At 36.9% G+C, this 15,133-nt stretch overlaps 1 protein-coding gene across 1 annotated transcript in view; it reads left to right on the forward strand.

Moving 5' to 3' along the window:
- LOC144470399 (uncharacterized) overlaps positions 1 to 15,133 on the forward strand; it is a 386,375-nt gene that overhangs the window by 168,273 nt on the left and 202,969 nt on the right. Inside the window, exon 5 of the mRNA XM_078181465.1 lies at positions 9,064 to 9,182. Coding sequence (XP_078037591.1) covers positions 9,064 to 9,182 — 119 coding nt within the window. The remainder of the gene's footprint in view (positions 1 to 9,063; positions 9,183 to 15,133) is intronic.

The raw sequence follows: 15,133 nt of genomic DNA on the forward strand, positions 1-15,133 counted from the left end.
TAATAATAACGATAATAATATGTCACGTTGCGGCATTTTATTCGTTGACTAAAGTAGTTATAATTGGAGTTTGATTATATAGAATAGGATAATACAATTGTGATGAGACTAGGAGATCTCTTGACTAACCCTATCTTCAGCTTAGGGGTTGTCCATTTGAGGGTGGTATTACATTACGGCGACTTGACTTGGACAATCCGTCATAAGAACATTTTTCTTAGATTATTGTTGTATCAATATTATTTTTAAATTATTGTCATAACAATATTTTTCTTAGATTATTGTTGTAACAGTATATCTTGCAGATTGCCTGTAGACTGTCTTCTATATTTATAATATGTAAGACAACCCTTTCATTAAAATAATTACAAAATAAGAAGAAAACTCTTTTCACTTTAACAAAATCTTCTTTGACAAAGTTGATCCATAAACAATGCAGTAATTTAATCAAATCTCTCAATATTATCGAGTAAATTATTTTTCAAGAAGTGTATACTTAATACACACTTGGCCCTAGCTTATTGTATTATATTATATATATTAGCATATTATATAAAGATTATGAAGTCAGCGAAGGGGCGGTATAAATCATGACTCAGTTTTTTAATTACGATACAAAAGATCCGACAAGCAGTTCTTTAATTAAGATTGAAAGCCCGATAGTGTGGATTACGGTTAACTTTTCTTTCGATTAACCCAGATTCCAACGCAGTGACAACGTAGGAACGAGAGAGAACGAGAGAGCTAGAGAGAGAGCGAAAGATAAATATAGAGAACGATACAGCGAGAAAAAGCGAGAGAAAGAGAGAGAACGATAATCCGAGAGAGAGAGAGAGAGAGAGAGAGAACGATAGAGCGAGACAAAAAGTGAGAGAAAAAAGAGAGAGCAATAGACCGAGAGAAAGCTAGAGAGAGAGAGAGAGAGAGTGAGTGAGTGTGAGAGAGAGAGAGCTAGAGACAGAGAGAGGGAGAGAACGATAGAGCGAGAGAGAGGGAGCGAGAGAAAGGGAGAGAGATATTGAGATTGTCATGATCAGACGAGTATATTAAGATTTCTATGATCAGACGAGTACATCAAGATTGCTATACTCAGACAAGTATATTAAGTTTGCTATGACCAGACGAGTAGATCAAGATTGCTATGGTTAGACGTGTATATCAAGATTATGTAGAATAAATTATAGCTAAAATAGACATATTAGTCGCTTGAGAGATATTGAAAGAAAATTGTGTAAGTAACACAGTATAATATATAATAATATAATACAACATAATATAATGATAATAATAATAAATTTTGAAGCTATAACTAAATATTAAAATTACCACCGCACTATCTCCAACTCTAACAAACAATAAACAATCTTTCCCATAAACAATATACCAATCCTACCAAACCATTTAACCACCATACACGCCACCAAATCTCCAACTTCATACTCCAACTCTTTCAAAAGACCACCGCCGCCATAACCCGCGACCCAACCGGTCCGCGTTTCTATTTTCCACGTGGAATCGAAATCGCACAGGGTATCTCTCGACCCGCTGGAGCCGTCGTTTCGCGTGGCAACCTGTAAATTTCACGGCTGGAGTGTCAGCGATCGCTGAGTCGACGGTTTATCCTTTCTTCTCCCTCCATTAGGAAAACGGAAGTTTCCTAGTGGCGCGGGGCGATGCCTAGAGAAGAAGAAGAAGAAGGAGAAGTAGAGTGAAGGAGGGTGGAGGAGGGTAGAGAGAGACAGGGTGGCCGAAGAAAGTTGCCCCGGGGTTTTCGAAGGGAAATTTCCGCGGACGAGCTGGCGCGACTTATTCGCGTCGTCGAAGCCAGCCCCGATCGCCCCGCGCTGGATGGAAATAACAGTGAAACGAAAAGTGGAAAGAACTTTTCCCGGGCCGCCCTTAATGGAGCTCCGGGAAAGTTATGGTTTTATAACAATTCGTGGAGATTGACGTTATGAAGAGTGTCATTTAACTGTATTCCTTTCTATTCAAGTCTATCACACTTTTTTCTAATCTGTTACACTCTATTCTACTTTGTTCTATATTACACCACTCTATTCTGCTACTATTCTAGTCTATGACACTATATTCCCCTCTATTATAATCTCTCTTCTGCTCTATTACACTTTATTCTTCTCAGTTCTATATTTTTCCACTCTATACTGCCCTATTCTGCTCTATTTTGCTCTATTCTGCTCTATTTTTCTCTATTCTACTCTGTTATTCTTTATTTCACTCTGTTATAGCCTATTCTATATTATATTCTACTCTATTCCATGTAATTCCAATCTATTTTACTTTATTCCCCTCCATTAAACTCTATTCTACTGTGTTATACTTCATTCTGCTCTATTCTATTCTATTACACTCTACTCTATACCCTATTCGACTCTACAATACATTACATTTAACCCTTTTAAAGCATATTGTAATATATTCCACTCTATTCCTCTCTATTCCACTCTGTTACATTCTGTTTCACTCTATTCTTGTCTATTACACAATATCTATTATACTCTATGCTCTATTATACTCTATGTCATACTTATTCCTCTCTATTCCACTCTATTCCTATCTATTAAATCTTATTGTAATATATTCTACTCTATTCTGCTCTATTCTACTCTATTATATTCTGTTTCACTCTATTCTTGTCTGTTATAGAATATATTCTGCTCCTCTATTCCACGCTATTCCACATTATTCTACTCCCTTGTACTATATTCTATTCTATTACACTCTACTCTATCCTATTCTACGCTATTCCAGTCCGCTCCGTTCTATTTAACTTTATTCTACCCCTCTTTACTCTATTTTACATACACTATCTTGACTACCTTGACATATAATATACTATATTATATACTATAGCATGGTACTATATACTGGGTGCCCCAAAAATGTCTCGCAATCGAGAAATGGAGGGTATCTGTGATCATTTGTAGTAACTTTTTCCTCAGCGAAAATGCAATCCGCGGTTTCGTTTACAAGTTATTACTGAATAAAGTTGGCTGCGCGCGCACGCTTTAACCCGCTGTTGCACACGCGAGGAACGATGGCCAACAATGCTTCGTTTTCTTAGAAGCGAATTACAACTATTTTTCATCGATTAGACCGACACAGCTGATCTCTGTATACGACTATTTCGCGATCGATGAGGAACAGTTGAAATTCGATTCTCATTGTGTTGGCCATCGTAGAGAGAGACTGAGAGAGAGAGATAGTTTGGCCGCGAAGAAAGTTGCCCCGGGGTTTCCGAAGGGAAATTTCCGCGGACGAAGCTGGCGCGACTTATTCGCGTCGTCGAAGCCAGCCCCGATCGCCCCCGCGCTGGGATGGAAATAACAGTGAAACGAAAAGTGGAAAGAACTTTCCCGGACCGCCGCCCTTAATGGAGCTCCGGGAAATCGTGTGCCGCGACGACGGCGACGCCACGTGTTCGCCGCAGCTGCGCTCTGCAAATTAATTTCGATTTAACCGCGCGTCTCGAGCCGCGCTCGGACGACGACTTTTCGTTTTGCCGCGGCGGCGGCGGCTGCTCACCGACGTTGCGCGGGAACCGCGCTATCCACGGCGACTAATGCTATACTCGAGCCCCGACGACGTATAAGGGGGAGAGAGAACGTACGCCGTTCGCCGCAGAAAAAGCCGACGACACAACCCCTTCCTCTGTGTTCCTTAACCGTCGGATGACTGGGGGTTTAGTGGTCGGCGAAAGCCGGCGCGCCGGGCCGCGTTGCGTCCGAAACGGGAATTCTTTGTTTGCGCGGAGGGGAATGTAGTTTGCGCTGGGGTTGTGGTTTAAGTGGATTGTGTTGAAATTTATTTAAATGGAGATTAGATTATATAGATAAATATGGATCGAATAAGTAAAATAGATTAAAGAGATTAAATAGATTGAATAGACAAAATAGATTAAAAAGATTAAATATTTTAAATAGATTATATAGATTAGAGACATGAAATTCATTCAATACACCAAAAAGATTAAATAGGTTAAAGACATTAAATATTTATTAAATACATTGAATAGATTATGTAGGTTAAGTACGTTAACTATATTAAATACATTATTTAGATTGAATATAGATAGAAGATTAAAGCAAATTAAATGATTAAAAGAAATAGATTAGAGAAAGAATTTGTTTCTTCACATAATCTCAGGAACTCATCATATCCCAGAAGTATCATAATTTTGGGATACTTTGTACACTATTCGTCTGATCATAAACGCTCATTTAAATGAGTACCGATAATTTTATTCTACTTCTGTGACTGTAGACAATGTGATTTTTCTTAACTCTTTGTACTATATCCACGAGTCAAACTTATTATCTAATATTATAATTTGTAGTGCAATGTATGTGTCACTATTTATATTATACATATTTTTTTTATTATATTATACTGTTCTATACATTGTAAAGATAGAATGAGACGATTTTTAACAATTTTATGATACAGTGTTTATAAATCAGTTTACTTTTATAAAAATTGTATCATAAAATTGTTAAACTTTGTCTCGTTTTGTTACAAAAATGGTTAAGAACGAAGAAATACTAATCTACGTAAAATAAATCACAGTGCACAATGGGTAATTATCTTATTCAACTTTGGAATACTCGTCTGACTATAGACTGACTTATTCCACTTTCCATACTATCTTGAAAGTATCAATTTTTATATTTTTATCGTGCCATTCTTGCATCACAGATTGTCTGATAACAGATCATCCTTTTCTACTTGTTTGACCATATACAATTCCATATTGCATATTTCATGGTATTTTTACTGTTTGTTCGACTATAGCTTGTTCTTTCTCCATTGTCCGACCATATACTGTCTTATTCTACTTCTCTTCTGCTCCTATCTTTCTGGTATCAAATAAAATGTTTTAAGCTAGTAAAATCGCCATTCTTGAGCACGAGTAAACACTATCATTTCAATAGTATAAAATTTAATATAAAAATTTGCTTTTTCTAAATATCGCAAAGAATAGAAAGCGAGAAATTCCAATTATTAGACTGGTAATCTTTCTGCAAAATAAAAGTTATACGACTCTTCTTATATATTAATTACTTAACTAAATTGTATGAAGTATTAAAACACAAATAAAATAATTTAACAAAGTAATACATTAGTTTAATCATTTTAATCATTACAATAGAAGATAGCAGTGTCCTTAAATTTTTCTAATGCGTTCACAGTTCCTTGTTTTCTCTATTAATTTATGTAACAATAATTGCATAAAATTCGTGGACTAATTACAGTAAAAAACAATACTAATTGCATAAAATTCTCAACACATTAATTACAATAAAAATAAATTTCCAACACAAAGAAACATAAAAATTCACTAATCACCCTCGCCTCATTATAAATCCAAATACCAATAAAAAAACTTAATATCTCAAGCATCAAAAATTCAATTATCAAAACAGTTTATCTTAAAATTAGTTCTCCTCGTAAAAACAGGAATCCTCGGGAGTATTCAATTCTTTTCGGAAGTGTCTTGAGCCGGTACTAAAATTTACGATCGAGGAATGCAGCAGAGAGAAAACCGGGATAGAGAAAGAGAGAGCGGTCTTATAGAAACGGTCGACGAGGAAAGGGCATAGTAATGAAAGGGCGGAGGGTTAATTTTATCAGAAACGACCCGGCAGTTACCCAACGAATTTGATCCACGGAATTTCGCGCGATATTCGGCGACGGGGCGAATCCGACACCAAATTCGGGCTATTCTTGCCCACGGGTTCCTCGGACTTTCGAATGGACCGGGGGGCCGACCGTCCTGTGCGTGCTGCTGCTTCGCCGTCGACCGGGGGCCCTCAGCTTTTAGCTTCCTGAAATAGTTGGTGAAATAGTGCGCGGTCCCTGGCCGGAGTAATAAACCCAATTCCACATACTTAACAGGCATACCATCTCCGCCGACACCACCGTCGACCGCGTCTTCGGCGCGGCTGTTGTTAATACGAAATGCCGTGCCCGACGTCTCACCCCCTCCATCGGCCGGCCCGTAATTAGAAATTTCACGGGGCGACAAACTGTCTCGTTTTCCCCCGCACTAAATAGCGGCTTCGGTTTCGAAACGCGGGCGTCTACGTTCCCGGATCAGACGCGCTTGTTACAGACGATTCACCTTCCCTCTATCTGTCCGCGTTTCGTGCTCGCTGCACCGTGCTCGCCAGACAATTAAATTACAGGACAGCGTTCGGCGAACTTACTACTCTGAACAAAAAGTAAGGTGAATTTGTTTATAAAATGTAAATTCTTTATTTATCCTTACGAATCAATTTCATCACCTTCAAAGTAATCCCCGTCCGATAAAACGCACTTTTGCCAACGCTTTTTCCAGTCCTCGAAACAGTCGGAATAGTCTTCTTTTTCCGGTATAGCCTTCAAGACCTTATTCGATTCGGTTTTGATCTCCTGAATCGTGTCAAAACGGTGTCCCCGCATTGGCCTTTTGTGTTTGCTGAATAGCCAGAAGTCGCACGGAGAAAAATCAGGCGAATACGGTGGTTGAGGAACGATACGAGTCGAGTTTTTGGCAAAAAAGTCCCGAAGAACCAATGCAGTATCACATGGTGCATTATCGTGATGACTTTTGCATGTTTATAAAAACACGTGTATCTCGGAGATTATTAAACCTTTTGACAAACGGACGCTTGGTAAATGTTATAGACAGTCCTACCAACCTAGGGAAAAAATAATAAAAGAATAAATAAAGAATTAATCAACCTTAAACAACCAATATCGTCTATTAACCCTTCGCACTCCGCTGTCCCCTCTCAGGGGACATTGTAATTCTAGCATATCACTCGGATATCCCGTCTCATGGAACATTAAAGTTATTATATATATAATATAAATACTGATTTTTTGCAAATATACATTCCTCGATGTCACCAAATTCATACAAGTCCAATATCATTATAACACGTTGTTACTTGGTTCGAAAATTATACTAAATAATACGAGGATCAGTAAATCGAGTCGAGTAGAGCTAGTAGCCAACGTGCAGAATGTTTCGGAGTGCAAAGGGTTAATATCGCATAAAAGAAAAGGGAGAAACTGGTACGATATCCTAATAATTTTAATATACAGCGACACCAAACGTACGAACGCATTTATTCAAAGCGGCATTTTAACCAACAAAGAACGGAGCATCTATGGAAACCGATTTAATCGTTAATCTGATACGAGAACGTAGGTAGGAGAGCCTCTGTTCGTCGAGCAGGTAACAAAATTACGGCCGGCAATCGCCGGGCAAACTAAGTGTAACGGCGGGCTCGCGGAATCGAGTCGCGCGCGATTTTAATACACGATAATCGGCGCGCGGGCGCGCCCCGCGTTTCGCAGCTAAATGTTCGCAATTCTCCGCGGGCCGGCACACGTTCCGTACGGTTCATTGCAGGCTCGCGAAACGGAACGCGCTCTGGACACAGTTTTCAATTACCGGCGCCTCTGCCGCTGGCCCCCCACCCCGTACTCCCCATCGTAAACCCGTGGCACACCGGACAAAGTTTTACGACGATCATTAGAACGCCGATAAAGATACCATTGCCGCTTCACGACGTTCGCGTTACCATCGATCACGACCGCTTCGCTTTTCGAAGTCCCTTTTTCAGTTTCCGTAACTACATGTTTTTTCCGGTCCTGTTTTTACGAGGCCCCCTCCCCCCCTCCCTCGTTTGTTCTGCGCGAACAACGTTTCACGATTCTGCGAACAATTTTTACACGTTCGGGACATGTAAATACCTTTTTCAGGAATACGCGGTTTTAGAAATAAATTCTGTTAACCCTTTACGCTCCAAGTCATTCTTACCGTAGATCTGAAATTTAATTTCTGACTCGCTTAACCCCTCGCCGTACTATTTTCTTGACGGTTACAAGGATGAGCACTTTATCTATTGTAATAATTTCTTCGATGGAAAAGAAAAAATATTTATTCCGTTTGTCTACGTTTTACTTAAATGGTTAAATACTGACCGACGAGAGGACAGAATTTTATTCCGGCATAAGAGAACGGATTAACATTTATGCTGAAACGCGATATGAAAACTCGTGATTTTTCGCATTCGCAACAATTGTTTTACTGTTTAAGAATTTTTTAAATCTAAAGATTCTATAGAAATTATCTTGCAAAAGGGTAGAACAATTTTAGCGATGCCTCAGAGTCACCGCTAGAGTGTGGAGGGTTGAATTACTGAGTTGTATAGATGTTACTGTGGAAGGATGATGATTATGGTTGGATATATCAGCGTAATTTTTTAGATAATTATATAGGTGATTGTTTAAATATATATTTGTATAAAAGTTTTATTAAATGATACGTAGTATAAGAATTGTTTTGACAAGATTATTATTCTGTTAATAATTATTAGAATTATGAATTTGTTATGGGAATAATTAATTATTCAATTATTCGGTGGTGAATAAACATATTCGGTGGTAAATAATAATTTGATTGATTTTTGCATTTCAACTTATTTGTTGAGATTCAACAAATTATCACAGTAATTACTGTGAGAATAGCGAAGAGTTAAGGAAATCAAAAGAATCAAGAGAATCGTGAAAGATCAAGAAAATCATAAAAATTAAGTGAATCGGAAGAGTCTAAAGAACCGCACAACAATTGTTCCGAGAAATCAGAATTTCTTGAAGGCAGACATCTATGAATGAAACTCGAGTTGGGAAATGTGTATTCGAACAAATGGGGTACATTTGGGGTACATCATTACGAAAATGTCACGCGTACCTTCCCATAATAATACAAACCTGTTAACTTGACAAAATATCGTCTCTTTCGTGAAGCGTCTCTAAATTCTTCGAGTCTCGGTCTACTGCGCGGCGCGGCGACGCGCTAGCAGCGGCATTTAATAACTGCGCGTTAATTAACTGAATGCAAACTGGATGCGAGCGCGGAGCGTGTTTCCCCTTTGTGTCCCCCCGCCGCCACACGGCGAACGGAGGGGGCGACGCAAATAAGCCAACTGTCACGAGGCGGCGTCGTCGCCTTGGCTAAAGACGCGCTGACACGGTGCACGGTTTCTGTCGCAGGTCTGCGGGAAGGTGTTCAACAACGCATCGGCGCTCACCAAGCACAAGCTGACGCACAGCGACGAGAGGAAATACGTGTGCTCGATGTGCCACAAGGCGTTCAAGCGGCAGGACCACTTGTGAGTATAGATACGCGATTCAGAACCCCTTCGCCCCTCATCCTCATCCTCCTCCTCCTCCTCCTCCTCTTTCCGCGTCGATTAGCGGAACCGGTGCCGTCGTGTTTCCGCCCTCGGCTGCAATTAGCGAAAGCGGGACGAGAGCCAGCTCTCTCTCTCTCTCTCTATCTCTCTCCCTCTCTCTCTATCTCTCTCCCTCTCTCTCTATCTCTCTCCCTCTCTCTCTATCTCTCTCTCTCTCTCTCTCCCTCTCTCTCTCTCTCTCTCTCTCTCGCTCTTTCCCGCTACCAAACGGCGACGAGCAACTACTGGCGACGATTTCCATCGCAGTCCCATTTTACTACCCTCGGACAACCGGTGCCGTTGCGCTACCAGACGCGACGAGCCATGGAAACTACCCCCGTACGCGAAAGTATTCGAACGCTTATGTTTCTAACGTTCAGCTAATGAAATATGTATATTAAGTTGAAGATATTGCACAGATAACGAGGAATGAATCTTAAGATTGCATAAGTGAAAGCAGAAAATGGTTCAACAATATGTACCGTCTCTGCAGTATATTTGTCATAAACACGTACGTCTACGTTTCCGTTAAAGACAATTTGAACTTCAAGACTATTTTAAACTCAAGACAATTTTAATTTTAAGACGATTTTAGTTCTAAGACAATTTTAATTTCAAAACAATTTTAATTTTAAGACAATTTTAATTTCAAAACAATTTTAATTTCAAGACGATTTCAATTCTAAAACAATTATAATTTTAAGACGATTTCAATTCTAAGACAATTTTAATTTCAAGAGAACTTTAATTTTAAGACGATTTCAATTCTAAGACAATTTTTATCTCAAGACAATTTTAATTTCAAGAGAACTTTAATTTTAAGACGATTTCAATTCGAAGACAATTTTAATCTCAAGAGAACTTTAATTTTAATACGATTTCAATTCTAAGACAATTTTAATCTCAAAACAATTTTAATTTAAGACACTTTTATTTTTAAGATAATTTTAATCTATTATATATATGTTAAGCTAAAACTATTACAACGATTCACACTAAATACTTTTGCTAAGTAAATTTTTGTCTTGCCTCCCTTAAATATTGTAACTATCTTCAGATTTTTAGTTAAATCTTGCCTTCTTATAATATTCAATTAATACTTATATATTAAATTAATTAATATACAGTATATAATTTAACATAAAGGCTTGATCAACATGGCTATCTCAATATATATGTTGTATTAATAATCTCGATAGATCTTACGTACAGGCCTATAATAAATTCAAAGGATTAAAAAAGCATTATAGTCACAGTCTACTAAACTGATCTATCACTTAAAAACAATACAAAAGTTTCCAAAAATATTATTACCTTTTAAAAAGTGGCCAAATTTTACTTAGAATCACTGTACTTTAAAACAACACAAAAAACATACCACCATCTTGGAATACCAAATTATGCTAATCCATTGAACACAGCGTTACCCCATCAAAGCAGAACGAATAAAAATAATCAGGTAACGATAATATCGCAAGAGAAGTGCAACAACAATGGATGATACCTTGTCCCGTCTTACTTGCGAGACAGGGTAGCTTTGACCAGAGTCGTTCGAGGCGTTCACGCTGTACGTTCGACTAATCAAAACAATGAGTAAAAGCGAAGGAAAACGAACGGCTGGAAGACAAAGGGGTGGAACATGAAGGGTGAAGAAGAAAAGGGAACGAGAAAGAGATAGAGAGAGAGATCGGTGAGAGGCGAACATTCAATTCTTATCGGGAACGAGAAATGGAATAAGACGGAATCAATAGAGGCAGCGATGGTTGCTTCTGGTAGCCTTGGCCGGACTTGTTGGCCAGGAGGATGGACTTGTATTTTCTCCGAAGACGGATCTACAAATCCTCCTTTCCTCTCTCTCTCTCACTCTCTCTTTCTCTCTCACTCTCTTTTTCTCTCTCACTCTCTCTTTCTCTCTCAATCTCTTTTGCTCTGTACTTCTTCCTTTCTTTCACAGTTTTGATCTCACTTTTCTGTCTTCATATTTTTCTCTCAATTTCACTTTTTCTCCCTTTACATTATCCCCCCCTCTCTTTATCTCTCTCTCCCACACTATCTCATTTTTAATCTCTTTAAATTATTTTCTCTCTTTATCTCTATTTCTACCCCTCAATTTCTATGTCTCTATTTCTAACTCTATTTCTATGTCTCTATTTCTAACTCTGTTTCTATGTCTCTATTTCTATCTCTATTGCTACCTCTCTATTTCTATGCCTCTATTTCTCTCTATATATTTCTCTCTATATATTTCTCTCTCTCTCTCTCTCTCTCTCTCTCTCTCTTACTGTCTCACGTTTCCTCTCTTTAAATTATTTTCTGTCTCTATCTCTATCTCTATTTCTCTCTATATATTTTTCTCTCTAGCCCTCTGTCTTTCTCTCTCTATTTCTACACCTCTATTTTTACCTCTCTATTTCTACGTCTCTACTTCTCTCTATATTTTTCTCTCTGTCTCTCTCTATCTCTCTCAGCATCGCCAGATTCCTCGTCCCCGTCCACCTCTATTCAGGATTCGCCACGTGGCTCAACTACATTTCCTGTGGACGGCAGTTCTCTCGCCTTTCTGTGAGAAGAACATTTTCGTGCCCCTCGGTGTCACGTTCGACTCGGCTTCACACTGTTACTAGCGATTTGATGAATGCCTTGCCAGGAAATTATTGATTTCGCCGGGAGAGCCCCTATTTCTCAGACTTCCCCTGCACCGGACAGCACACGCTCCAAAATTCGCGCGAATCTCCACTGGGTCAACTTTACGTGATAACAGACTCTGGAAGTTATGCAAGTGCAGGCAGAAGTACGGTTTAACCCTTTCGCTACGGGTACTGGTTATAGTCGACGTTCTCACAATGTGTCTAATATATTTTATATATTATAATATGTATTATACTGTACATATTATAATATAATATATATTTCGATTTAATAGATATATATTAAATTATATTAAATTATATTGGAGATATATATATCGAAATATTATACATTGCTTATTATATTACTTGTTACAATATTTATTTCATTGCTTATTATATTACTTGTTACATTATTTATTACAAGACTTATTATACTCTTTACTATATTATTTATTTCATTACTTACTACATTTAGTCACAGCTATATACCTGGATAACATAATTGTTTATTCAGTTTTAAAATTTAATTCTTTTACTCAATTTTCGCCTGCCTAATTTTATTATTTAATCCTAAATTTAATTATAAATAATATATTTAAATATATTATCTATTACATCTGCCAAATTCTACTATAAACCGTAAAACTTCTAGACACTGACAAATTAATCATAAACACGACTTAAATTTGCAATTCTAATTTGACGAATCAACATACTTTATTTTCGTGAAATGCTTTGTAGCCCTTGGCGTGGTCGCCAAAACATTAAGTCGGAATGCACCTGTAAGTGGATCAAGAGTATAATCTTCGAGAGAACTATGTCACACCTAATTCTGATAACTATGTCAGTCTAATTTCAAGCTGAGTTTCATGGTAGATTTCGATGGCCGATAGAAGTTTTCCACGAATAAAGCTTCGGCCTTTCGTTAAGACTTCAAATCAGGCATTGAGTTAGGCTTTAAGCTAAGCCGTGAGTCAGCTTCTAAGTCAGAGTTTAGATCAAGCTTTAAGCCAGGCTTTACGCTGAGACTTCGAATTAAGGTATAATCTAGGCTTCGAGCTAAGTAGAGAGCTAGCCTTCGAATCGAGAACAGAGTATACTTTTTTTAAACGAGATTTCCAGGGAAATCCAACCCTTTTAATGCAGAGCGAAAGATAATTTGAAATGTATAATAATGAAGAAAATAAATTCAAATATATAATAATGAGAAAAATAAATTCAAATATATAATAATAAAAAAAAAATTCAAATATGTAATAATGATAAAAATAAATTCAAATATATAAGAATGAAATATAAAATGTATAATAATTTCAGGATTAAATAAATGTATTGCAGGTGTTATTTTACAAAAATTTGTTTATTCGATTTAATTTTCGTTCGTTGGTTATTTGACATATTTTCCACTAGATTTTATGTAAAAGACATAATATTTAAGCGAATATTAATCTGTAATAATATATAATAAAATACGTAATGATACCAAAATATTAATAAACACCAACATTTATATAAAAAGTCAATAACAATAACAAAAATGCTATAACCGTGTTCGACAATCCACCAATTAATTATCTATAGTCAAACAGCGCTATTACTATAATATCCGTCGTTTCTACACTAAAAGGGTTAAATCCGTCACTTCCATAAAAAGACAGAGAACGTTTCATATTTTTTGTAACTGTTCGTGCATCGCTGCGTTCGCGGAAAATGGTCTATCAGACGAAATTGTTTTCAAAGTTCAGTAACTTTCGTTATTTTATGGGCGATCAAGATGCGCCCGCAAAAGGTGAACGACAAAAGGATTGCGTGTCGTTGAAATTTCAAATCATGCAACAATATTAAAATATACGGGAGGCCGTGAAAATACGCGGCGGTGTAAAACTGCTATTTTTCCTGGCGGTCTCGTATAAAATTTCGCTTCTCTGTTTGTTTTGAAAATAGAATTGAAAATTGTTCATAGCTCGAGCAACCGCGCTCTAGTGCAGCTCGGATCAATGCGCATCCGTCTATCTATACTTGTTTATTTATATGTGTATAAATAATCTAAGCTGGATGATTATTTAAAAATTTTAATAATCTATGGTGTATGGTTATTTAGTAATTATAATAATGTATGATGTATGATTATTTAGAAATCTTAATAATTTATGGTGTATGATTATTTAGTAATTTTAATAATCTACGCTGGATGATTATTTAACAATTTTAATAATCTACGGTGTATGATTATTTAACAATTTTAATTATCTACGCTGTACACATGTGCATATATATATTAGAGTGTCCCATAAATTTCTTCCATTTTTTATGTGAAATCAGTAGACGATATTTATTGTTTAAGGTAGATTTATTGTATTATATATGAACCGTTCTGCTCTATTATCTTCCTCCAACACTCAAGAGGCCTCATTGTGCTCTCTTTTCAAAACAGTTCAAACTTACTTACAAAATACATATCAAGCTGCGTTTTTATTTCGCTTTCAAATTCTGAATAGCGTGGAACAGAGTATAGTCGAGTAGAATATATTATAGACTAGAGAAGGATAGAGTGAAACAGAATGTAATAGAGTAGAATATATTACAATAAGGTTTAATAGAGATGAATAGAGTGAAACAGAATGTAACAGAATATAATAGAGCAGAGTAGAGTGGAACATATTACAAGATTTTATAGAGTGGAATAGAGCAGAGTAGAGTGAAATAGAGTGTTATAGAGAAGAAGAGAGTATGATATAGTCGAATATACTGGTATACAGTTGATTAGAGTGGAATTCCGTGGAACTGAATAGAATAGAGCAGGATAGAGTAGAATATATTACAATAAGATTTTATAGAGTGGAATAGAGCAGAGTAGAATAAAATAGGGTGGAATAATATACAGCAGAGTCGAATAGAGTGTAACACAGTAGAATAGAGTGGAGTAAAGTAGAATATAATATAAAATGAGCTATAGCAGAGTGGAATCGTGTGTATCAGAATAGAATGGAGCAGAGTAAAATGGAGTGTAATAGAGTAAGAAAGAGAATGATGGAGCAGTATAGAGTGGAATAGCATGCAATTGGTGAGAATTTAACGTATAACAGGGAATAATATAGAACAGAGAAGAATAAAATGAAATACAGTAGAAGAGAGTCTTATAGAGTGGAATGAAGTGGAATAGAGTAGAACAGAGTATATGAGAATATAATAGATGAAAATATAATTTAGTGGAATAGAGTTGAATAGAGTGGAATAGAGTTGAATATAGTGTACAGT

This window comes from Augochlora pura, chromosome 1, assembly GCF_028453695.1.
Source record: "Augochlora pura isolate Apur16 chromosome 1, APUR_v2.2.1, whole genome shotgun sequence".
Lineage (NCBI taxonomy): Eukaryota > Metazoa > Arthropoda > Insecta > Hymenoptera > Halictidae > Augochlora > Augochlora pura.